The sequence below is a fragment of the Numida meleagris genome, chromosome 5 (genome assembly GCF_002078875.1).
Source record: "Numida meleagris isolate 19003 breed g44 Domestic line chromosome 5, NumMel1.0, whole genome shotgun sequence".
Taxonomy (NCBI): domain Eukaryota; kingdom Metazoa; phylum Chordata; class Aves; order Galliformes; family Numididae; genus Numida; species Numida meleagris.
The window spans coordinates 50,987,248-51,013,495 of NC_034413.1; the positions used below are offsets into that span (position 1 = coordinate 50,987,248).

At 39.1% G+C, this 26,248-nt stretch overlaps 1 protein-coding gene across 1 annotated transcript in view; it reads left to right on the forward strand.

Moving 5' to 3' along the window:
• OLA1 (Obg like ATPase 1) overlaps window positions 444-26,248 on the forward strand; it is an 87,572-nt gene continuing 61,767 nt past the window's right edge. Inside the window, exons 1-4 of the mRNA XM_021399336.1 lie at window positions 444-599; window positions 840-940; window positions 1,623-1,766; window positions 6,309-6,436. Coding sequence (XP_021255011.1) covers window positions 840-940; window positions 1,623-1,766; window positions 6,309-6,436 — 373 coding nt within the window. The 5' untranslated portion in view covers window positions 444-599. The remainder of the gene's footprint in view (window positions 600-839; window positions 941-1,622; window positions 1,767-6,308; window positions 6,437-26,248) is intronic.

The window sequence follows — 26,248 nt, forward strand, 5'->3', positions numbered from 1 at the left end:
TGGGTAAGGCTCATGCATATTTGCTCTTTTTTGGATGGGCATATGAACTTTTGCTGGTTTGATTTATAGTAAAAGCATTGCTGCTATATATGCATATTTTATTGAGCAAATGCAATTACATTTGATTGTAATGTGTTCAAATAGTATTATTCACTTTGGTAATGACAACCTTCCACGCCATCAGCATTAGGCATTGCGTTGGACTATGGATGTCAGTGTCTGTGAGCGGCTTTGGAAAAGTTATTGGATGTGGCGTGGAATTTCTGTCACGCCCCAAAGCTCCAGGAGCATCCTTTCATTGCGGTGCATCATTAGGCAGAGAACCATAGTTGTCCCACGGGCAGCCTTGCAGGCGGCAGCGGAAGCTCAGCGAGCTGCCGGGAGCCCGGCGCAGCCCGGCCTGTCAGCGCAGGGAAGCCGCCCCGCCCGCCTCCCGCCGCCGACCTTTCCCCTCGCCTGGGCCCGGCCAATGGGCGGCGCGGCCCCGCCTGTTCCGCCGCCGGCAGCTGCTGGGCCGGCGTGTCCGCCTCCGCGTGCCAGGGCTGCCGCTCCGCTCCGTTCTGGTGGGCCCCAGCCGTCACCCCGTCCCGTCCCGCGAGGTGAGCCCGCCTGCCTCCCGCGAGACTCGGCGGGGCGGGTCCCCCTCCTCTCGTCTCCGATCTCCTCTCTCCCCTTCCCCTCCCCTCGCGGCGCGGCGGGCCCCGCGGCAGCAGGCAGCCGGCAGCAGCAGGCCGCACGGCGCTCCGCACGGCCGGGGACAGCCGGGCTGCCGGGCAGCCTCGGGGGGAGTCAGAAGGAGAGGTGCGGGTCTCTCACCGCGCGCTGCTCTGCGTCCCCAGATGGCCCCGAAGAAGGCAGGCGACGGGGTGAAGGCGCACCCGATTATCGGCAGGTTCGGGACGTCCCTGAAGATCGGGATCGTCGGGCTGCCCAACGTGGGGTAGGTGCATGCCCGCAGCTTCCTGCCGTGCGCGTGTGCCCGCTCGGTTGTTTGCTTGTGGGGAGGAAGAGGTGAACGGCACTGTCAGCGGCGGCGAAGGGGACTGCCTCTCTGAAACTTCTGGAGAGTTGGTGAAGGCAAAACTCGCGTAAGCCGCAGTGTGGGATGGACGGCGGAAGATGCCGGTCACCTGGCGGGGGGCAGCTGCTGGCAGCAGGCCGCGGGTCGTGTGCGCCGGGAGCTGTAAGCGTTCTCAGACTTCTACATCGCTGTGCTACACAGTGGGGAAATCAGAGGACAGGGAACGTTGGGGGGAGTGGCTGTTGAGTAATAAGAAAAACTTTTACTGTTTTACTAACAATGATTAACAGTCAAAAATGTTTGGTAAGATAGTTCTGTATTGTAATGCACAAAAGATTACATGCAATTGGTTAACGGATGTGACTTGCTTTCTTTGCCCCGTTTTCCTTGTTTGGTTATTGACTGTCATTGCTATGATACCAAAACTGTGTTAATATTGTGCATTTGAAGGTGTCTTTTACTAGAGGCAGCGCAATGGTCCCTGCTCTTGAGGTAGAGGGGCAGTTCAATACTGCATGTGGTTTAGGGTAAGATGTGTTTCTACCCAGCCCTTATTCATTTTTCTAGTTTGAATTTGTTTAAGGAAATTTCTTTCTTACAGGAAATCCACGTTTTTCAATGTGTTAACAAAGAGTCAAGCGGCAGCAGAGAATTTTCCTTTCTGTACTATTGATCCAAATGAGAGTCGAGTACCTGTGCCAGATGACAGGTTTGACTTCCTGTGCCAGTACCACAAGCCTCCAAGGTAACTCAGGTTCTTTTTTATTTATTTAATTATTTTGCTTAAGCAGCTGAAGTAGTGTTATTGAAAACAAGGTTTTCATAGATATTTACTGCAAATGCAGTGCCTGTGGTTTCTATTGGCATTTCCTTTAGCATGTGTGGAAAGTGGATTCTTGTTTGAAAATGAAAATTTAAGGTGCTGTCAGACCTCAGAAACTGAAATAGGTGCTTGTTACTTATTAATTTCCACTTGCACTTACATGCAGGTATATAAAAGTGAATGTACATAAATCATAGCACAAATTAGCATGCATGACTGCTTTAGTTCAACAGTTGGGCCTCAGTTTCTTGAGTCAGGTGTCACAGATATCTAAAAAATGCTTGATCAGTCACTGACCAGGAATACATTTGTTAACTTAATTTTCAGATTCAAACAAATTACTTCTGTCTGTAATTGCTACACACTTTTTAAATGTTGAAAAAATACATTGACATGGAGCTATTTACTTAAGTGAGTTGTTGTAACGTGTTGCCTTGCTTTTCAGTCCCAAGTGAACATTAAGCATATTTGTTAATATACAGACCATAAAATAAAACTGTTGAGTTTGAGACAAAACTTTTGGGCTGTTGATTGTCAAGAAGTAATTACATGGTTTTTAACTTTTCTTTTTTAAAGACTAAATTATAAATTGTGATGTTATCACTGCTTGGCCACTTAAACACTATTCTTGCTTAGCTGTTATCAGCTACTTCTAAATCAGTAGTTAAAGTGACAAAGAGATAAGTAGCTCTTCATGCTCACCTCTTATTGCCATCCCTACAGAATGCATGGCCTCTCTCTAGGGGTAAAAGAAAACAAAAACATCACCACCACAAAACACCCTTTAATATTACTGAATTTTGGATAATAAGGTGGATATAAGTAGTAAATCCACTTTCACTTGAATGGTATTTAGACGTTTTTTTTTTTGTTAAGAAAAGAGAGTATTTGTTACTTAAAATAAATGGGTGTGGGGATTAGTGGTTAGCTACTCTGAGTTCAGTTACTCACAGAAGCAGTAATGGTCAGTACAGCCTCTTGTAGCCAGGAGGGACTGTGCACCACTCTGGTGTGTTTGGAAACAAGTCAAAATTGGCTTTCTAAGAAGTTGTCGTGTTGTAGATATTTTGTGTTACTACGTTTACGTAGCTGACTTGTCAAGTCTTAAAGGGTGACTCCTGCTTAAAGCATACGAATGCTCAGGAAGGAAGAGTAGTTTCTCTTTTTCTAACAGATTTGACGTTAAGTTTTGGAAGGTAGAAGAGCCTGTACTGGAACCAGGAGATGAGTAACGTTTGTTTTAAACAAAAAGAAAAGGGGAGATGGGCATTTTACCCTAATCATGAATAATCTGTTCTGTTGCTGTGTCAGACTATGGGACAGGTAGAGCTTGAAATGATAGAGAAATTTATCGAACTATTTGAGAAATGAGCACAAAGCAAGAGTTAAAAGAATTTTCAAGCGGGCTTGTTGGAAAACTGCTGCATTGTGAGCTTAGTTGGACCTTTCGCTTGGCTTTCCAGGGTCTCCTGGTGGCTGTGAGGTTTCTTTAAGCTGTACTACATGCTGTTGGGATGGTGTTGGAGAAGAAAGATTATGGAAATACGGAACAGAAATGAAAGTAGAGAAAGAGAGCATTTTGGCTGTGACGCTTCAATGTCAAGTCAAAGCCTTAGGTGCATGATGCCAGCAAAGTTTCACAACTACGTAACTAGTTGTACTGAACAACTAGTGGAAAGCTTAGGAAATAAATGTATGCCTTCTCCCCTCCTCTCAAATTTTGGCACAAATATGTTTGTAGAACAAATTGCAGACTGTGTGCATGTATTTGTCTAAAAGAGCAAGAGAATAAAGTGATGTTTGTTACCTGGGATCTCATTATACCTTGGGTTAGGAAATGAAGCTCACTTAGGATGCGGGAAACTGTCTTAAACCACCACTGTGCTGAAGAAACAGGCATTGCCTTTTAAAATAACTCAGAGTAGAAACTTTAATTGATAAGAAAGAGGCCTCTTTCTTTGTTAGTTGCATAAGCCTTTGGATGCATCACTCTATTGTTCTTGATGGAATATCCTGACCACTGGATTACAAAACTGTCTTCTTCGCCCCAGCAACTCTTGCAGACTTTGCCGCAGTGCAGTGAGAGCAGAGTACTGGCACAAAGCACTGTTGCTGAGCGAGGTAAAGGGGAAAAAAAAATACAAATCCTTGCTCCAAGATTATGTATGTGCTTAAAATATAGAGGCACTTCTGGATGCGGTGATGTTTCATGTTACAAATTACTGTGACATGCTTTGTGGTAGATCAGTGTTGCACTGATGTCTGTTAGTGCCACCTGTTCCTGATGATCATGTGAAGCTCAGTGACATTCATTTAATGCTGGCTAACGAATATTTAGAAATGGAAATTAATCTGTTTAGGGAAGGGTAAAAAAGAACAATCCAGTAGTTTTTCTTCTTTGAAAAGTACTCAAACACTTGATACATGTGGTTTCTGCAAAGTTTTCTGTTTGCTTAATTTCACAATGTTCACTGTTAGCCTTTCAGAGCGTAGGCAAGTGTAAATAGTTTATGCCTTTTTCTGCTTTTCTCTGTGTTCATCTATAATGAAATAGAGATTTAGGCTTAGGAGGAAGGCTGCTGGGAGCGGTGATGGTTTGCTTTGCTGAGAATTTTAGCTTTGTAATAGCTGAGATGAAGATGAGGAACCATCATGGGGACCCGGATATTCTATCTTCAAAGGTCTCTCGCTTCTATTAGTCAGTTGTGAAGTAAATATGCTGGTGTTTGGCATCCATTGTCTGGCAAATGGAGTTGACTCTGATGATAGCGGTCGATCTGCATATGAAGAAGATTGCTTTGCTCTAATGTGCCATCTTTGTAGCGAAAGTGTGAATTCTTCTGATGGCTGGCCAGGAAGGTAATCCTACGGAATGGATAGAGGAAAGAAAACATTCCAACAACACCTTTGTTTTTCTTAGAATAGTTTAAAATTACAATGGAGGAGTGCTTTAAAAAGTGGTGTTTCTGTACCTTGCTGCTAGCTTAGTTATTTGCCAAAAAGCATGGAATTCTGATAATTCTAACAGGGAAGTTGCTGCTATTTGTAGTGAGGGTTTTATTAGCTTGAAGGAATGACTGTGTTAATGCATTTATGGAGTTACTGGTTTTCTGTCTTCAGAATGTGTTACTTTTGGTAGTGTCTTAATGATCACTGATTGCTGTTTCCATGTGAGCTTACATACTGGTAGCTAAAGAAAATGATGGAATTTGCTAAGAAAACTGTAGTGGGACAAGAGTGTGAAGCTTTCAAAGTTATTTGCTTCAAAAGGTATTTATATTCTTTCTCATAAGCTATGTTTTAAGTATTTTCTTTCATGTTTTCTAACCTCACCATTTTGAGTATTGTACTATATTCTGGCTCGTTTCTAATCACATCACAAATTTATAAGTGATGTAAAACATATCATTAAGTGCCTGCCTAAACCGGCAGGTTTAGTGATGCTTTGAACTTCACCTTGGTAAAGAAGATTTTGTCCAGATACTGTACTGTGAAGTCAGTTTACCTAAAGAAATCATTCTTCTTGTGAAGTGTTAGAGGAATGCTGAAAACAAAAATGTGATAGACTTGATAGCTTTAGTCACTCCTTTTCATCTGCATTACTAAAGCTATGGATTTGGGCACGTCCTATTACGCTTACAGTTGGTAGGATGCTGAACTGTTGTGTTTATCTTAGCGTAGTACTAATGAAATATAAGGGTGATAATTTCAGTTGTTTGATGGAAATTAAGTAATGTTCCTTTTGTTTACATGTGCTTTGAAGCCATTGGATTGGATGTCCTGATGCCTACAGCTTGCTTTTTGTAGTCTTGCACATGAGGAATTTGCACAATTTCAGCATGATTCTCTCTGCCACTGTTAATGGTGGTATGGTCATTTGTGTAGATCGTGTGAAGGTGCTTTTAGTCAACGTTTTATCACAGTTGTTGTTTTCCTCAGATGGATTTTGAGAAGTAACTTTTGATTGAATGTAGTTGTTGTAAAAGATCACCACTTTGTATCTGTTAAAATGTCATCTTTAACTTGTTTGCTGTTTTCTTTCCCATTGTTTACATAACCCTGACTACCACCACTACTAGTTAATACTACTGGTTTTAATACTGCTTAAAATATGCCTATTTGACAAAGTTGCTTAACTTACTGAACTAACTGTAGAGGGGAAGACAGCACCAGTGAGCACTTAGGAGTTTTTTCCCTTTGGTGCTGTGAAAACTGCTCGGCGATAAGCATTTTATTTCGGCATTCTGAGATTGGTTGAAAGAACAATTGTTTTATTTGAAGGAGGAGTGGGAAATCTTGTTGTCTTTTATATAACACAGGGTAAACAAAGAGGAAAGATACTGTCATGTTCAACTTGTACTGGAACCAGGAAACGTTATATTTTTTGTATTCTGGATTTATTTCTGTGATGAATGTTTTGACCGATATGCTTCAATAATGAAACTTTCAACTTTTATTTTCCAGCAAAATTCCAGCCTTTCTGAATGTAGTGGATATTGCTGGCCTTGTGAAAGGAGCTCATACTGGCCAAGGCTTAGGAAATTCCTTTTTGTCACATATTAACGCCTGTGATGGGATCTTTCATCTGATGCGTACGTAACTCTACTCTTTTTTATTTGACTCCATAGCTTAAGGACAGTATTGCTGTACTTTAACTAATAACTGTTGAACAAATATCCATTAAAATATAACTGCTTTTACTCGTCAACTCAAAGTCATCAAGTCTGGGCATCTCCCTTCCCTCCCCCTCTCCCCCCCCCCAAAAAAAAAACAACAAACAAACCCAAAACACTACAACAAACCTAAAACATCTAAAGAACCCCATCCTCTGCTGAATAATGAATATATCTTTCTTTATGGTCACTGTGCTGGAGATTTAAAAGTGAACTGAGTTTTTGGAAGCATTAATAAAGGCTGCTCTGAAAGTAATGCCTCCTATTTTATGATGTTGGCCCATGATATCAGAGGCAGATATGGGTGGTGTGGCAGCAGAAGTTGAACCTTCTCACCAGTATTCCAATAAATTGTTGTTGCCATGTGACAGGTGGCAGCAGAGGGACAGTCTGACAAAATGCCCTCTGGCATGGAAGTGCAGATGAAGCAAAGGTGTGTCACTGAACTCCTCCGTGTGGAATAACTGACACCAACTGATGTTCATTGATGCTTGCTGAATGTATGTAGAGACCAAACAGTGGATGTAGTACAGGGAGGTGGTGGATGGTGTGTTTCGGCAATGATGCTGGCCATGGCACCTGTGAAACAGTGGTCACCTCCACTGCTGTAGATTTTTGAGTGCTGCATGCACTCTTGTTCATCACAGGCAAAAATGCGAAACTAATGGTGGTGACTGTGTTGAAAAACAGTATTTTGCAGCCAAGGATTTGCTCTGTCAAATAGTGCTTTTTGTGTGTGTTATGGTTTCTGCGGAAATAGGTAGGAGGCATTACTTTTGGGGCAACATACATAGAAATGGTTGCTAGAAAAAGAAAATACTGAGTTAGGAACAAAATTCTGAATTTGCTATTAAGGGCAAGCCTCACATCAGTCCTTGTGCTGATTTCTCTGAGACTTGCATTGAAACCCTGTGACTTCTCAATACTTCTCATTTAGACCAAAACAAAGCCCAGAGGCGTGGAATATTACAGTAGTGATTTAGATGGTTAGGACCTTTCCGTCCTTGAACTTGAACATCGTATACTTTGAGGAGAATAAAAAATTATGGGATACTGATTGCAGCTAACCACTTAACATTATTTAGAATGTTTTGAAAAGGTGAGGACAGATCTTCAGTTGGATAGAGTGAAGTGAGTCTTTTGATCTTCTGCATCACTTTAGGAACTAGTTCCATGTGTGAAGGCTGTACTAATACACTGGTATATTGTAAATATTCGTGTTCTGATATCTGAGAAACATTGCTACAGTATCCCTAGGAAAAGGGGGAAACCAGTCTCTTAATTGCTGTACTAGGTTTTTAATTACTGTTTTGGTCTGATGCAACCTGAGACCAAGCTCTGTTTCATATTTATATAATATTTGATGCTAGTTAAGGAACAAGTTGATATAATATCCAGTGCAGAAAATGCTTTTTAAGATATATATTGAATAATCCTAAGTGTCTGTCTCAGGCAGCTATTAAAAAGGTTAATGCCATTTATCTTCTTTGGGGATTGAAAAAGCAATGAGACTATTATTGTGGGGTTTCAGGCAAAAACGCAAGCTAGTCATGAGGTGTTGTGAAATTTCTGTTCATTGCCCAATAAACACAAAGATCTTTTTAAATATTTGGAGTTGTTAATAGAGCTATTAAGTAAAACAAACAAACAAAAAAACCAAAACAAACAGAACAAAAAAAACTAAGGCAGAGTAGTCTCATTAAGAGATATACAACTACACCTTTTTTTCTTCTTCCTGGAAACTGCATTATTTCTGCTGTCCTTTTCCCACAGTACTGTAAAAGTAAAGATATGACACTGAAAGCTAGAAGCAGCCTCTCTAGCAAATTAAAAATAAATATCTACTGTTTACACAACACAAACTCTTGTTAAAATTTGTAACTCAGTCAAATTCTTTACATTTTTACACTTTGACATGGTCTGTATGAACCCTTTCTATATTTTGAAATGTTTTTTATGCTCACACTCCTTTCAAAATGATTTCCAATCTAAAAATTCTTTCTTACGAATCTGTGGCGCATCTGGTGCTTGCACTATTTCTGTCAGATTTTGGAAACCACACAAACTGTTTTTGTGAATCCTTCAACATTACAGGTCCTCTGAGGATGAGGGTGAAGCTTCTTTGTTGCCTTTTATCAGAGCTTGGTCCAAATTCTTAATGGGCTATCTGCCTTCAGGAACCAGTGCCCTGGGAGTGGCCATCACTTCTGAGCCCAGCTCATGGACACTGGATTTCTGTAGGAGTGCAGAAGATGACTTGAAAGCAATCCGAACGGGTAGCTTCTGTTACAGGGAAAAGGCTATGGACTGGGAGGTGAGGCCTCGTGTGCCAGCAAGCTGGGAAGTAGGTGTTATTGAGGACTGAGAAATGATGGGAATGGCAATGTGCTCTTGGGGTGAGATGCACTAAGAAGTGATCTGGGGAAATAAGCAGGACAGACTAAAAAGCTGCTGGGCTATTACATGGGATTGTCAGGTAAAAATCAGAACAAACCAGTCATCAACAGGGAGATTACTTAAAAATTAAAGGAGACTTTTAGGTCATTGCTTTTCAAAGGGTGAAAAACTTAGTTTTTGTTTTCGCTTGTGCTTTGAGTTGATCTGGAACAAATTTTCACCTCAGAGCACTGAAACTGTTGCTCCCAATCTTTATCCTGTTGTGTCATGCATCACTGCTGCACGCATTAATGGCTAGCATGTGCAGCAGAGCCAGTCAGAATTGGTCTTTTCTTCTCTTTGCATGTCAGGCAGAAGGTCAAAAGTGGGTCATTGTGGGGTCTTCAAGATCTGCATGCCTGAATATGTTGAAGAAAGGCTTGTTAGGCAAACTGTGGTGGGCACATCATCCTGAAATTGAGAGGTGTGGTAGCCCACGTGTTTTTAAAGTTAGTTCTGCTCATATTGGGTTAAGCATGTTACTTTCCAAAAGGGTTGGGCTTTTAGGGAACTTACTGGCCATTATCAATGTAATTATCTGATTTCTCTGAAAAAGTAAGTAGGTAGGTGTGACTTTGCTGCAGATCTGAAATATGTCCTTACCCAGGCATGCAGTTGGGGAGGACAGTGAGAAGAGAGGAGGAATAAATTATTTTCTGGGGGGAAAAAAAGGCTTTTCCACTTCTCAGAAGATCGGGTTTACATTACCAGACAGCCTGGGAACAGGATTGGTGGAAAAGTAATTGTTTTCTTTGGGTATTGTTTCACTTTTCCCGGATAGCATTTCAATAGATTTTAAAAGTTTTTAGGAGATATATTGCTAAAGTTTCTGTATGATTGCCATATTTCTTTGATTAAGCATCTCTTCTTTCACAAGTATATTGAAATATGACTTTTCCTGTGTGCTTGATTTTGTTGCAAACATAACTTTCATTGCATGGAAAAATGTGTTAATCCTGAAAAGAAAAACCAGACATCCCATGTTTATAAATAGCTTTTTATGCAGATCTCACTAGACTCATTTTATCTTTGTACTGATGAACCCTGTTCAGGAGGATTGTCCTTTGCATTGAATTTCTGTTCCTTTTAATTTAGTTGCATAATAAGAAAAGTGTGCAGTGTCTCCTGCTGCGTGGGTTCTCTGTGAACTCTCGGAACAGCAACTGCTCTACTGTAGTACCACAGTGTGAGATGCTAGGGTGTTTTTCCTGTTCTTCTGTGATCTGTGGTAACTCAGATGCTGGTAGGAATCTTCTGAAAGTTTCCTGTTTCTAGCAACTTGACTTCAGAAGAGATGAGGGTAAGTCAGCATTACTAACGCCCACTCCTTGGGAAGTACGCGTGCATTAGACTTGTTTGGGAAACAGTGGATTGTTTTGTTTTGCTTTGGTTTCAAAAATAAACTTTAAAACTACTGCTGTCTGTCAGATTCCATTACCTCACACTGAAAATGCTTGACTGTTTAGAGGATTTTTTTTAATGCAAATCTCTGTTTCAGATGATCCCAAGGGGCTTTAGCTTACATTGGTTCTGTTGGTGTTTTTGCAGAAAGCAATTTAAGAATTAACTCATTCAGGTTTTATTAAGGTAACAGTAGGCAAGGAAGTAGCTAGCTAGGAATGAAGATCTTTGGAGTGCAGTGAGACAAACTTTAGGCATCTCAGTGAAGTCCGAGGGCAATGGATTTGGTCCTGTTTTTCTTTATTCACTGGGAATATATTGACTTTGTCTTTCCTTAAGACAAAAGGTCTGTCTGGGGCTGTTAGCTCCCATAACAGGATTCACTGGTGTTTCCTCTGTGCTACGAGAAGGTTGTTAAAGAAGGTTGTTGCATATCACTTTGTCCACTGCAAGGCACTTAGGTTTTATGGCTGCAGCTATAATACCCTCAGCAATAATTATAATTACCTTTCTGTTGAAACTGTGAGAGTTGTGTGTGGTGTTCACCTGCGTTGTTTCTTGCGTAGTATAAAGCTGAGGTGAAAAGAGATTTCTCTAATTCTTAGGTTTCCTTTCTTCATTTCAATGAAGGCAAGTACCGTGGGAACCTTGAAATGGTCCTGGATTTTCAGTCTTCAACTTTCCATGTCCTAGACACGCTGTTAGTTTCACTGAGACATAGTATTTGTTAAATCAATGAAAACAATGTTTTCATGCTTTAACTACGCTTTATATACAGTGAAGCAGCCACAAACATGCTAGAGTAATATGGTAAGTAAAAAGGAGGTAACCTGTTAGAGTACCACTGTATTTTTCTGTGTAATTAGTAACAGTACGAAGGGAATTCTCTTAGCAAATGAGGCAACAAAGGTAGAGCTGTATATTTTTTGTTTGATATTTCCTATAGGTTTTTTTCTATTAAGTGCACAAACTGAAATTGAATTACTTTGAGGTAAACAACTTGATCTCAATATTTTATTTTAATTTCAGAGGTTATCTTCAGGGGGGAAAAGGAGTATTTTTTGTTTCTGGCTAAATCAAAATGTGTTAACCTTTGTCCAAACAGGTATACTCACTTTATTCACTTAATATTGACTGAATGAATAGGGAATTTAATTTTTTTTTCCTGCCCTGGATAACGACATTTACAACATTAGTACCAAAATAACCTGATGTATGCTCTAGACTAGTTACGACCTGTTTCGTTTTTTGAGTTTCATTGTTTAGTTTCTGTTGGTTTTGTTGTCCAAGTTCCAGGTGGATTTATAGTTTTAACTGCGGCAGAAATGTTTTCCTGATGGCATGAGGCAGGCAGTGGAGGCGTGGCACAGTGTTCTTCACTGGTTATATGGCCCTAACTGCTTTAAACTTTTATGGCAGATCTGTCACAGGTACTTGTAGAAAAGAAAATTACTTTCTTTGGATGGTGGATTAAAAATGGCAACCTCATTACAAGTGCAAATTTATGAATTGCCCTTAGCTAATACTTCAGTGAGGAAATGGCAGTGTCAGTGCTGTGTCCCTGCTACGACTCTCATTCAAGTATTGAGTATTCTGGATGTTAGGAAGCCCTATCCAGCTCTTAATGCTTTTGAGTTTCCTTTCCTACCAATATGTACAAGTTAGTTTACCATTAGTTCTTTCTCCCATAAAAATAAACTGTTTGTGTTGCCGGAGAGGAGGACATTTTTCAGAGAATTATTACTTCTATTTTTTTCCAGGCCTTTTGTTTGCATGGATGATATGAGTAGGAGTGCTGGGTTTCTGCTCTCTACCTTACAGTGGTTCTGTATCTGCAAGCAGAGCCAGAGCACATGGGTAACAACCACATCTGGCCTGTGTAACCCTGCTGATCCTATAATTTGGCCAACTGTGAAAAACTGCTTACACTTCCCAGAATTTTCACTTAGGCAAATAAAATTAATACTGGAAGGTCAATAACTTCTTAAGTTTAAGATGGCTAGCAGAGGATTAAAATGTCTTAAGCCATTGCAGAAGACTTGTCTACCATTAAGCTTAAGTAAGAGCAGTCCTAATCTTACAGGTCTAGGAAGCCATACTCATCTCCCGTTTTATGATTTATCTTTCTTTCCTTTTGGATATAAATGTGGACAAAACTCATGTGTTATACCTTAGAACTGCTTGCAGTATGCCCTACTGCTTGCTTTGTCTTCCACAGAAGAGTGAGCCTCCTTTCCTGGGCACGTGGGCGAGGGCTGTGGAAAAGGTGCTGGAGAATTGTCAGTGCTCTAATGAGTTATCCTTTGTCTTTGGTGAATAATGTGTCACCAGGCTGAGTGAAAGTGTTACCTGAGCTGTAACTCTAAGCCCAGGTAACTATAGTTTAAAGCATGAACAAACTCAGATAAGGGTTTGAATAGCCTTTATTCTTAACCTTTGGCACAAGTAGTTGTTCTTTAAGAGCTGGATAAGCCTGGGTGTAGGAAACAAAAAATTTGCATTGCTGAGTAGCATTCTTTTAGTCTGTGATAATAAAACAAATGTCTCTCAGAGAGAGATTTTCTTTCTTCACAAATAAAATGAGAGCTACGAACATGCAAGTGTATTTATTACTTTTCAAAAAATCCAAAGTTTCTTTTATATTGAGGTTGCCTCTTGATGTCTCAAGTTAAATTTTGATTGTAATGTGCCCAGGAGGCTTCTTTTCAGTCTCAGATATGGTAAGTTCTTCAGGTTTAGTTAATTACTTATGCTCGTTGAGAAGGAAATTTATTGTGCATAAGTTCTTCTCGAGCCTTTTTTACAGTTGGATAATGCTAGAATTGTAAGTCTGATGGTAATTGAAGTTGCAAAGGATTTTGGAGCCTGCTTTGCCATTCATTTTTAGCTTAATACACTGTGCTTCTCTGTGCCCAATGTCTTTTTCTCATCAGAACAGCTGAAAACATAGAAATTTCTTATCTAAAGGCCACCACCCTTGTTGGAGTAGTAGCATCTAATGCCTTTCTATTTATAGATGGAACTTGTTAAATTTCCTCAGCAGGGACTTAAAGCTGTGACCTTATAGGCCAGAAGCAGGAGAGCTACCTACTGAGCTACAAGGGCAATCTCTCAATTCCAAAGAATACATAGAAAAAATTCTAATATACTGCACTGTGAGTCATAAAGTACTTGACCAGTAAACCCCCCCTCCCCTGAGAATAAAGACCAGGCAGGTTGTCTTTACTGAGTCATTGCTATTATTTGACCTACAACTACTTTTGTTATAGATCTTTGTGTCATATGGGAGTGTATAATTGCTATTTAGGCAATACAGGTGAGACATTTTTCTCTGTAATATCTTAAAGAAATTATCAAGATGTGACAATGTTTTCGAAAACACATTCAAATATTTGTCTCCTTATTATGTTGTTATTGATGTTGTAAGGTATCTTGCCTTTAGATATAGTTTAATATTTTATAAGTTATTTCTTTGCTGTGGGCTTTCTTGAAAGCTTGAAGGTAGAAGTCCTGCAGTATTTTTTAATTTTTTTTTTATTTCTATACTATGAAACGTGAAAACCTGTTTTTCTTTGACTGGAGGAACGCCACATTAAAAAAGGTAAAACCAAGAATTGCTTGCAAGAATTTGGAAGTAGACAAGGAGCTGGATGTTGATCAGCATCATTTTATTAGGTACAGCAGTTGTATCAGAAAGATGAGCAGACTGAGAATGTTGTACTTTCACATCCAGGAATTTGCTTTTTCAGAACAAGCAGTCTGTGTTTTTTTTTTTTTTTTAACAACTGAAGTTTTCATTTGAACTTTGCACTTAATTCATGGAAGCACTTATTGTTTCCTAATTCTTACATGGACTTCCTGGAAGGAAAGGATGGCCATATTTCCTGCTCCATCTGAGGACATAGATCTGCTGGAAAGAGCAGAAGCAGTTACATTTTAGTGCTCATGGGTCATCGCTATACCTCATCATGATGGCAAGAGAGTATGCAAGTGTGCCAATATCAAAGGAGTTGGTTTAATTATTGCTGAGGCTGCTGTGAAATTAAGTGGCTTCACAGTAAGCAGACAAGGAGCAATTGCAAAAGTGACCATGCTACGTCATTTGTGGGAGTGGTGGCCTCCAGGATGGGAGAAACTAATGTATCAGCTCCTGCTAGATCTACAAGCAGTGTAGTTTTTTCTGTGCCTTGAGGCTTCTTCTATCTTCCTCTCCTCAAATAAGTACTGAAATCTAAGATTTTTAAGTGAGAAAAAAATCTGGAATGGCGGTAATCTAGCTGAAGAAGAGAGAAAACGTACTTGAAATACTTGTGAAGAAGTGTGGTGGTGAGCACTGTGAACACTGTCTTGGGCTGGACCATTGTATTTTACTTAAAAGAACTTTGCCATGTCATGGGCTCACGGTCAGTTCATATTCTTAAAGGAAATATGTGCACATCACTGGACATAAGTTCATTGTATTTACATTTAAGTAATATTTGTGCTTACAACTTGTTATGAGTACAATTAATGTTCTGCTACATCTTCTTGTCCTCAAAAAATGAATCAAATTCTCTGAATTGTCTGTACATTTTGTTTTGGTATACCCAATATGTGGTATATTTCCTGTAATTCTACTATACTACACGTGTTCTGTTATCTGCAGCTGTACATGTGCACGTAACTGTTTTCAGACTTCTCCAACATGCTCACCTCGATTTCTTCCTGTTATTGTATCTTTATGTAGATGAAGTCAAGCAGTGTTTCCCTCGTGTAGATCTGTGAGACTGCGTTGAACTGAGTGGTGGAAAAAAAAATCCTCTAAATGAAAGCCCAGGAAGTAACTGGACTTATTATTTTGGCTAGAAGTTACATATCGTAGACAAACTAAAACAGTGCTACTGACTTAGCTGGGATATGTAATTGGAAGTCTTAATTAAAATACAGTTAAGCAAATTCGTTTGAGGTCCTGTGTAATGTCAATTTAATGCTTCCTTTTTCTTTGCCTGTGATCCTGTGAGTGTTTGAAAGTCACTGACAGCAGTTACTGCACATTAGAAAACCGGACAATGTATTTACCCTTACGGAAAGAAAAGCTTTAGGAGGCGTATCCGAACAAAACCTCCACACAGTAATCCAATTTGTATGCAGCCTTTTTTCAGTCCGAGACTGTTTAATAAGCTGACAGAAAAACCTTTTCTTAAATTTTCTTTCAGAATTGCTACTTATTGGAGCAGTCCTGGTTCCCACAATGGTCAAAATGCCACTTCCAGAAAAACAGATGCCCACCTTGCCCAAGTTCATACTTTGTGCCTAACTTAAACAACATGCTAAGTCTGTCTTTTGGTAGCATCAGCAGCTCCATGTTCAAACACCTTTTCTCATCTATATGCTGCCACTTTCTTGTGTGCTAATTGTAGAAGCACACAGTAAAATGGCTTTGGGAACCAATTTGGTTTTAAAAAATAACCATATTCTTTTTGCTGGGTTATTTTAAAAATAGGTCATTTTTTCTAATCAGATTTAAAATGTAACTCAGCAGACAGTCATGCTGTTTTGGCTGAGGGGGCATTAAGCTGATTTGGTGAGTTGAAAACATACCTCTTAAAAAGTCAACTACAGGAAATCCCTGATGCAAATAGCATACTTAAATTTTTTTAATTATTTTTATTTTTCCCCTGAAGCATTAAGCTTTTTTCCAGGCTCTCTCTCGTATCTCCAGGGTCTGGGATTCCCAAGGGGCAGTCCTAGCAGTAAAGACAAGCAAAGAAGGAGTTCAGTAACTCTGCCTTCTCAGTGTCCTCCGTTACCAGGGCACTCAGCTCCTTCAGCAGCAGACCGACATTTTCCCTTGTCTTCTTTTTGCTGTTGATGTACTTAAAGAAGCTTTTCTTGTTGTCCTTGACCTCCCTTGCCAGATTTAATTCCGAGTGGGCCTTAGCCTTCTTTGTTGCATCCCTGCATACCCGTTCCTGTATTTCTCCCAAGTGACCAGACCCCTTTTCCACATTCCGTAGACGTTCTTCTTCCATGTGGATTTTTCCCTGAGCTCCTTGTTCATCCATGCAGATCTCCTGTCTGATTTTGTACTCCTGGGAATGCACCCATCTTGAGCCTGGAAAAAGCGATACTTGAATGTCAACCAGCTCTCTGGGCCCCCTTACCTTCCAGTGCTGTAATCCATGGGATACCTCCAAGTAGGTCCTTGAAGTGTTCAAAATTGGCTCTCCTGAAGGTTAGGGTTGCAATTCTTACTTTTCTGCTTGGGTTTACAAGTGATTTTTTTTAAATTAATCATTTCTCTATGGCATATCAGCAGAGATTTTGGTGGTTTGATTTTCCACCCCACTAATCCCCCCCCCCGCTTTGGAGGTTGTCTCTCTTGCAGTGTCAGGTTTCCTGCAGTTATTTCTTAGTGTATTTCAGAATAGATTTTTATTACCGAATATATTTTTATCCTGTAATCCTGTGAGGAAGAACACAGCAAGCATTGGGCTCGATTTGAGTGTTGGATGTTTATGTCAGCAGCAGTTTCTTGAGGAGTTTCAAAAGCTATTGTTTTCATATTGATGCCAAGGGGATTCTCTGGCCTCAGATAACACCCTGAAGTCCCCTTGCTTGCAGGCAATTAACAAAATGCATTAAAATAATAACTCACAAGTGACCATCCGTTGTTGTGGAATACATCAGAAATGCTACTTTTAGTTGTTATTTTGAGTTTTCCAGTTAAAGCAAAGCTTCACTAGTTGTACAAGATTTTCAGAACCTCCTTGATTATCTTTAGATATGGAATTTATTTTCTGAGAATTCAAGCATTATGTGGTTAATTTAATCCCTGTTAAAGGTAGTTTAAAAAACTTCCTTGATGAAATCAACCACTACCCATCTTCCATCTTCCTTCTTTTTTCCCAGCCCTCTTCCTCCTCCTCCCTTGTCCCCCACTTCTCCCCCAGAGGGCTCAAAGCACTGTCAGACAGGTTTTTCTTCCAATAGTGGCAATGACAGATAAGCTTCTATACCTCAAACTCAGTTTTCTAGTTAAAGTTATTAAAAAAGTTTGAGCATAGGTTTGCATTTCAGTACTTACTGAGATAGCTGTTTGTGAGATAACAGTCCCTTGAGGCTTACTCAATACTTTTATGCACTGAGCTTTGGTAATTTGATGTGAAAATTGATGTTTCAAAGCTAAATAGCAGTAGGAATGAGAAGTCAAGTGTGAGAAAGAGTTGCAAACAGGGAGGAAGTGCATAGCAAGAAGAATGTGTGCTACCTAGGAGGGATTGCTTGCTTTCAGGGGAAATACAGGAAGATAGGCAGCGTAAGGCTCCAGGGTGAGCTGTCAAGTGTCACAGCACAGGAATATGGATCCAGCAAACATCGCCATAGAAATTATGTGTATATGTATTTTGTGTGCAAGATAGAAATATTGATGTGTCATGTTTTTTAATTGTTAGGGATGGCATGGCAATATTGCCATGCGGAGGAAAAGTCTAATATCTTGGTACGTGCATTTAATCTATCCAAAAGAGCAAACAATTAAATGTTTTAATCATAAGCAGACAGTTATTTCACGGTTTAATTACAAGGCAGACTATAAAAATTGTTTCAGTCTGCTTATTGCATTTTTGCATTCTTTCAAAAATTTTTAATGGAACTGAACCAGTCAGTACAATACCACTCCACTTACATTTTTAATCTGAATTAACCATGTGCTTATAGTGCCTTTTGCTTGGAATTCTTTTACACTTAACTTCAAGTGAGAACTACTATCCTGCATTATGCAATGTAGGTGTTTTATTATTTTTTTTAATCTCTATTTGTGTGCAAAAAGAAAATAAAAATGTTTATTGGACTGTGCACTGTTCAGAAAAAAGTTACTGTAATCCTTCTCTTGGTCAAGAACTGCAGCAAGCAAGAGCTGAAACATGTCAATGTGTCAGTTGGTTTAGAGACTTGAAAATAAAGAACTTCCTTCCAACTGTGTTGCAATATTTCACTACTGTGTGAGATGGAATATAAAAGATGTAAAAAAAAAAAAAATATAGTCTTGTGTTAAATTGATGTAATTTATGTGTAACAAAGTAGCGCTAAAACACTGAGTGCTTTGTGCAGTTAGAAAACATTCTGAGTATATGCAGAATGCCCAAGTCACGGGATCTAGAACCTTAGCTCACTTTCTGACTTTATCAAAATAATAAATAATTTCCCGAAGACGTGATTCATCTTCATAGTTAGTATGTTGAGCTTTTATTTGTAGCGATTATGTTTAGTCATTATGATAAAACATATAATAAAAATGTTGCTAAAGAAGAGTTAAAAACAGCTCTGTTTTCTTTTTATAAGCCACCTGTTGCCTCAGATGCATAAGTACATAAATTCGAACAAAGTGCTCATCACTTGTCAGCCATCAGTGGCAGCATAGAAATTACTTGTGGTGCTTGCTTTGCAAGAAGTTCTTTTGTGTTTGTGACATCAGCTTTGTTTTATACAATTAAAGTATTACACGCTAGAATAATCTAAATTGCAACCACTAAATGGTGATGTAGTTCTTTTTTCATAGAGCTGAATTTGTTTACTGATTGTATGCAGCTATTGACTACTGTTTAACATGACATGTCCCTTTCGCCTTGAACAGTCTTTGGAAAAGGTGTTTTTTTGTCCTGTTCTTGTCTGCCACCCTCTCTGTTCCCTTTATTTTCTTCATTGTAGAAGGCTTTTCTCATGCTTTTACTTTTTTAAACCGGTAGATATAAATACGTATTAGGCTTCAGTGTGTGTATATATATATATAAATACATATTTTTGATAGTAAATTAATGGCATATGGTGATATTGCGACATAGAGAAGTCTTGTAGTACAGCAATCTGGACTGCAGAAGATGTTTTGTTCCATAGTAACGCTTTTTGTCATTAATAGAGCAGTTGTCATTTGCATACTTTAAAATAAAACCCCAAATCAAACCTAATTTTGGTAATACGCAGTTTTTTTCAGTTGCGACCCCACTGTACTAATGGATATACAGATAACTACTAAATGACCTTCTAGTGAAGATACCTCATTAGCTCCTCTGTATTTTTTTGTTAACGTGTCTTTGCACCTAGAACTGAGAAGGAAGAATTTGTGTGTGCCTAGGTTATGATTTCTTCATATTAAGGTGTTTTCCCTCTGGTGAGACAGATACTCAGTGCTATAGAAATTCATGGGGAAGGTACTGTGTCCTCAAATTCTGTAGTCTTAAGTAAGGAATAATTTTTTTAATTTTTTTTTTTATTTTTGTGTTTTTGATAATTGGGTGAAATTAGTGTAGATTTTTATTTGCTAGTTTTTCTAATACGCCTGTCTTTTTCCATGTAGCCTTCGTAAAGGAATATCACCTGTATACCTAATTTAAATCCCAGTCATGGTACCCATGTGAAGAAATTAGGTTATAAGATCTACCATTACTGGTTTTAAAGTAAAAGTGCTTTATTTTTTGTAGGGAAGGCAAGACAACTGCATAAATCCCTAGTAATTTGTGTGCAGGAGTGACTGGCTGCTCTCAGGCCATGCCAGGAGGAGCACAAGATGTGTGGCAGGGCTTTGGCTGCTCGGCCGCTTCCTGCTGCTGCATGGAACCCTGGCAGCTGCTTACTAGTCCTGGGTCTGCCTTTGGTGGCCATTCCTTCTCCTAGGGCTAGAAGAACTGAGACAGGGTGTACAAAGAGTAACTCGAAGCTCAGCTTTCCCTCTCGCATAATGTTGATGTCCTAACTTGCCCTTCTGAGTGGCACTCACTGCAGGTGAAGGAGTGCCTGCTCTAGGGGACTCCATCCTTTTTCTCAAACCTCCTCCCTCATGTGCCGATGGTGAAATGAAATAGAGCTGACTCGATTAATGTGTTCTGGCCACTCTGTGTGGCTCTGCTCGGGCGAGGAGGCTGTTTGTACTGGTTACAACTGGGAAAAAGTCACTGAAACTTGATACTGAATTTCTTAAAACCAGGTAGCTCAATTTGAGCAGGTTTCTTGGTTTACTAGTTAAAGCTTTTACTGAGGGAAGGGGGAAAAATTTGCAATGGTATTTTGAGATAATCCCTTAATCTACAAATAAAAATGGAAGTAGCTTACAGTTGAGTAACAATTACAGGACTGTTCCAGCAGTAACTCTGCAGCAATGGGACATGAGAAGGTTGTAAACCTAACCTAAATCTTTGCTGAACACTTAAGAAATGTGACTGTGCTCTAATAGCTTTTCTTTTCCCAATCAGGGGTTTTGATATTGATGTGATTATTTTGATGTTTGCATTTCACTGTTATGGTTAAACTGATAAACCTTTAACAATAATTTTACTGAGATGAGATTTCTTGCGTCATCATTTAAAGCTGCTGGCTAGCTAAATAACTCATTCATGCTCTCATCTTTTCTTATGTTTTCTTCTTGTTGTTCTTGGAATATACGTGTAAGCAAGCAGGAGGAGAGAACGAAAAGTGACTTTAAAAGTGCTCTCACATCCTTTCCAAGGACGTGATTCTTTCATTTTGTCATACGGTATTTGTGATTGAAATTCAGTGATTTGCAGTCAAGTTCTGCTCAGTGTGAGTAAAGATGGCTAGGTCTGAGCCTAAACTAATCAGTATTATATTTATAAAAACAAAAACCGAACAACCTCTCCCTCCCCTTATTGATTACTGAATGACTTCAATACCTGTGCCATAGAAAAGGAGTAGTTTAATCGATCATTTACAAATACACGTTCTTGTGTGAAAAGAGAGAATGTTTCCTGGTACTTGATTTGTCCTGTACTGAAACAAAATAACACTGCTATGCTTGCTTAAATAAAATTGCTTTTCTTCTCTGTATGTTTTCACTCTGAGTGGTTTTGAGTATTAATGGCATGCAATTGCATTCTGTGAGTAAATAATTGGAGACATTTGGTATGTGTATATATTTTCTTTTATACAGAAGCTTTTAACGTCTCACTGTTATTCATGGGAGCTGGAAAGGACAACGCGAGTGCATAGTGGGGTGCAGGTGCCCCTCCGGCCCAGTCCGCCAGGCAGATTGTCAGGCATCTTGCTTGTGAAGCCTCAGCAGGGTTTTAGTTATTAACACAAGGAAAGAACATCCAAAATTATGTATTAATTTGGTTTTAATGAAACCTTGGTACGTGCATCGTTGTTCTGATCTTCCTGACCGGCAGGCTGTGCAGCCAGAAATATTTCACAGCTTTCCATAGGCTTGCTGTGGAGGGAAGTGTTCTTGCTCTGTGTTGAATGAGGGGAACCAGCCAAGTCCAGGAGCATGGTGACAGTCAGTGGGGCCGGGCCAGGATTTTGTGCATCAGCAGTGTTACTTACTAGAGTGTTGCTAATATTTTGTACTGGAGGAGGGAAAATGTGACAATTTGCTTACAAACTTGGTTAGAGACATGAAGACTTCTTTGCTGGAAAGGTTTCTTCCGGACCACTACAGCTATAGGAAACTGAAATGTTAAATTTGGTGGGATTTGATATGTTGATCCCCAGTTTTTCTGTGTTAAACTACTTATCTCACTTGAAGAACCAGTGCAGGTTTGTTTTCTTTTTCTGCTTTAAGCTTAGTTTTTGGAATAAATGGTCTTTTTTTATTTTTGAATGAGTGTAATTATCTGAAAGTTCATTATTTCTGCATTATACAAGCACTGCGTGGAAATATTTCCACATAACTAGAATGAAATATTCAGAATGTTTATAAAGAAAGAGCCTTTTGGAAGCCTTTGGTAGGGGATAAATTACTCCTATGATGCAGTTTGAATGCATAAATCAGTCTCATATGTACAGTATGCCCCCAGATTTGATATCGTGATGGAGTGAGCAGGCAGTGAAGCAGGACATATGCATGTCAGCACAAGGAGGTATGCAGATGGGGAGCGAGGCAGCATTTCCCTGGAATGTAAATGACACTAAATGCCCCTCCTAGGAGGGGATATTGTACGTAATATTACCAGCAAAGTAGTGCTCAGAACTGGAAACCAGTAACTGAAAGCACATTGTGAAGAAACAGACAATTTTAGTGACTCAGAAAACATTTTTAAGGTTAGTAATTGACAAACCACAAAGAAAATTGTCTTGTTATCAGGGTTCTGATTTTTCACCAGAATCAAAAGCCCAGTCAGAGGTAATCCATCTTCTGTTCACTCAACTTGCTGCTTCTTAGCAGTACTGCCTATCAGATTCTCTAAAGCAAAGGGGTTTATATTTGCATGTGCTATTAAATAAATGATGGAATGGAAGCTTAACAGTCTTATAGCTCTTTGGGAGTTCCTGTCTTCTGCAGTGAATATCTCTTAAAGCTTCAGAAAATGATTTCATAGAAACTAAGTACTTGAAAAATCAGTGTTGAGTAAACACTAGCTTGTTGATAATAAAACGTGGCCTCTTTTCATACCATTGCAGCAGCTATACTTCTCCCCACCCCTCCCTTTTTTAAGTGGAAAAGTCCCCTGTTGATTTATAGTGTATTTCTAACCTTCCTGAAGTTTCTCTATGAGATTTTCATAAGCTCTGAACATCAGGGTTTTCCTGCCAAACGAAAGAGAGAGAATCCTAGATGGATAACATTTACATTTTCTTTCTGTATTATGCTGTGTTAGGTGATTGTAAATGTTTTTTATTCCTGATCAAATTTAGGCTAGAACGTTTCATTATCTAGAATTGTATGTATGGTATTCTTTGTCAGGATTGGAAATCAAGTTAAAAATTGAGCAGTGGGCTATGTTTTCATAACAAAGTTAAACTGGATAGAAATCATAAGTTTACTGAAAAATAGGATGCAGCATTCAAGAGATCTTCTTTTCCATCAGATTCTCCTATCTTTCAGGTAAAGTGGAGTGGTGATGTAGAGTCTAGTAGGACAGGACAGTTACCTGCCATGCAGCTCGCTCCTTACAGCCCTCTTTGCGGTGGATAAGGATGTGCAGGCAACAGGGGACATGAAACCCATGAGCTTGCGGTGGTGTTCGACCCAGAGTGCTGGGGCTGCTTGAAGCAGTAGTGTCAAAGGCGGCTGTGCGCATTCTTAAATGCTGTGTATGCCTTCCTCATATCTTTTGAACCTTCCTCATATCCTTTGAAATTTGTTTGCTTTTGTCAGCTTGCTTTCATCTAATGTAAAGAAAAATCAGTATTGTAATTCAGCATTTTCTGTTTAGAGAGTCTATGTTTAGAAACCCTAAAGTAGTACCATATATTGCCTGCATCCAAACTAAGTGCTATATGATAGCATTTAGCTTTTGAGGAAAACAATGCAAGGAACATTGGTAAGGTAATTGATTGAAGATTTTAGTATAGATATAAGCACTGATGAAAAAAGACTTCCTTGAAATTATAAAATAATGGAAAAGGACTGCTAGAAGTTTTGAGTGTGTTGATCAGTATGGAGCCTTTCTTTTGGAGATTTTCTTTGAAAGCCTGATTGTTTTGAGGTGGAGAGAGTTTTCATTCTGCCTAAAGTGACTCTTAGGTTTATTTTATCAAGAGAATAAGACCAGTGTCAAACCAGACCTTAAAAGAAAGATGCTGTATGCTGGAGCTAGCAACCAAGGCAGTATTTTTCAGAGCCTTTTCTGACAGTGGGTTTAAGATTTTTATATCACAGCCTGTTTAAAAAAAGAAGTTGGTAGGTTTGATGTTGAAAAAGGCAGTGGTCGGGTAAAGGAGAAGAACATAGTTGTAATGATTATTTCTCATTCTGAAATGTTTGGATTTCAGATGCACCTTTTTTAATCAGACAGGCAGTGTTTTCAGATACATTGTCCAAAAAGGCAATTTCTGTTGGCCTGCCTGACTTTATTGTTGCATGATACAGGCGTGACATTCACATGTAGAGGCTTTCAGACTTTAAGTATTTTGAACAATCCTTTATATGAGCACTGCTTTTGGATTTCAAAACAAAAACCTCTAGATGGATGTGTGTACTGTTGCCAGCTTATAGCGATTAGGAATGCTGCTGAGATGGGTGCTCTGCCATCCATTGGGTGGTGGCCATGTGTTGGGGCTTGTGCGCTGTCCTGTTCCTGTCTGGGAGCCCCCAAATGCCTGTGGCTGTGTGCCCAACTTTATGGAATGCCTGACCCTTTTATTACTAACCATCAGCGAATTCACGGTTCAGTGTATACCCATTTAGTAATCCTGAAGTTATGGTGAAAGTTAATGCACCTTTATATGTCCTGTAATCTGAAAGATTTTAATGTTAAATAAAAAAGAAAAATAATAAGAGATAAGTGTATATAGAAACTGGTGAGTAGTGGTAGGATACAAATAGAGGGTTAAAAATCAGAAGGGATTTTCATGTGGAAGTATCGATGCATGCACTTTTAGGTGTTTTTAGGTGCTACTGTTAATATGTACTATGAAATAGGATGTAATAAATAGAAGTTGGGTTTAAAAAGAGCATGGAAAGGGAATTGCTGCTGTTTTTCAATTGTAATTTAACTGCAAAACATAATTATCTGACAAAGTGTGCAGCTGAGGTGATGCTCGCTGCCAAGCAGAGCACTTAGGAGGACACGGCATGTGTCTTGGCAGCTATCTCCTCGCTGAGGCCCATGGCGGCACCGCTACAGCTAGGCCTGTGCTCCGCTGCTTGGCCTGCCAGGAGCCCAGCGCATGCTGGTGGCCAGATATGTCTCACTGCCATGAAAACAGCAGAAATTCTTGCGGAACCTCTGCATAAATGAGGGTATAATGTAAGAGGTTGGGTGTGTTTGCAAATTCTGAGCCCTACTTAGGGGTGCAATGTTCTGCAGTAGTGATTCGTGTCCTGCGTGAACCGTGTGGTGAAAGGGTGGTCCCTAAACCACTTACTTAACCATGCATACCTTAGCTGGGCATTTTTAATTGACAAAATACTGCCATTTCAAATTGCTTAGTTGACGTTTTTAAAGTTTTCAACAATAAGGTTTGTAGCAAACTGTTTCTTATGCTACTGTACTTTATAACATCTTTGTCTTTTTCTATCGTTAAGAAAAGTGTTTCTGTAATGTTAATTAGCTAGTAACTGCTGTTTTCGGTGTGCTTTAATTACTGTATGTTGCTTGATTATATGTTATGAAATAAACTTAAGGTTATACTAGATTGTTAAATGGTGAGCTAATATGTAACTACTGTGCTTAAGGTGAAGTTTTTCAGATATGGTGGTTGGGATGTTGGGAGGAAGAGTAGCTGAAAATGCAGCCTCATTCTTGGGTATTTGTAGAGAATTTTAAGAATTGCCTCCTGGATTTTAAAATTACTATTTACAAGAAATACCTGATAAAATACTTTGAATCGTAATTGTGCATAATCATAAGAAAGATTGTAAAGATGTAACTCTTGGTTGATTTATGTGTGTGTTACTAATAGGCATCCTTTTCTGACAGACTAATTGTACAATCCAAGATAGTTATCATTTACTATCACTTAAGAATTTTTTAAAAATGCTCCTGTTAAATTACATTTAGTAGTAGCTACATTACAAGTAGATGAATTGCGTATGTGTACCTCTGACTGTGCATCTGAGTAGCGTTGCATTGATAGCTGTACTTTTTAATTAGCAAATTTTTGAATAACGTTGTGTTCCTAGGCAGTCTATCAATTTCTGATAGAACAGTGAAGGTTGTACTTAATCATTAATGTTATGTTTGTTCAACAGTTGTTATTAAAACAAAAAGGCTTACAGATGATAGAGTAAATTTGAATTTTTTATATATTAAATGAAAAAGCTGAAAAACTGTCTTTGAGCAGAATTTTTTAGTATTGTTAAATTTATAACTACTTTATTTCATGTAGGAAGTTATTTAAAGTCATTTTTGTGTTAGCCACTGATATAACTGATCTAACACCGAAAACCACTAAGAATTTTAATGTTGTTCGTGTATAATTGCTTTAATCTCTGGTCTTTGCAGGCAGAGGTGCTTT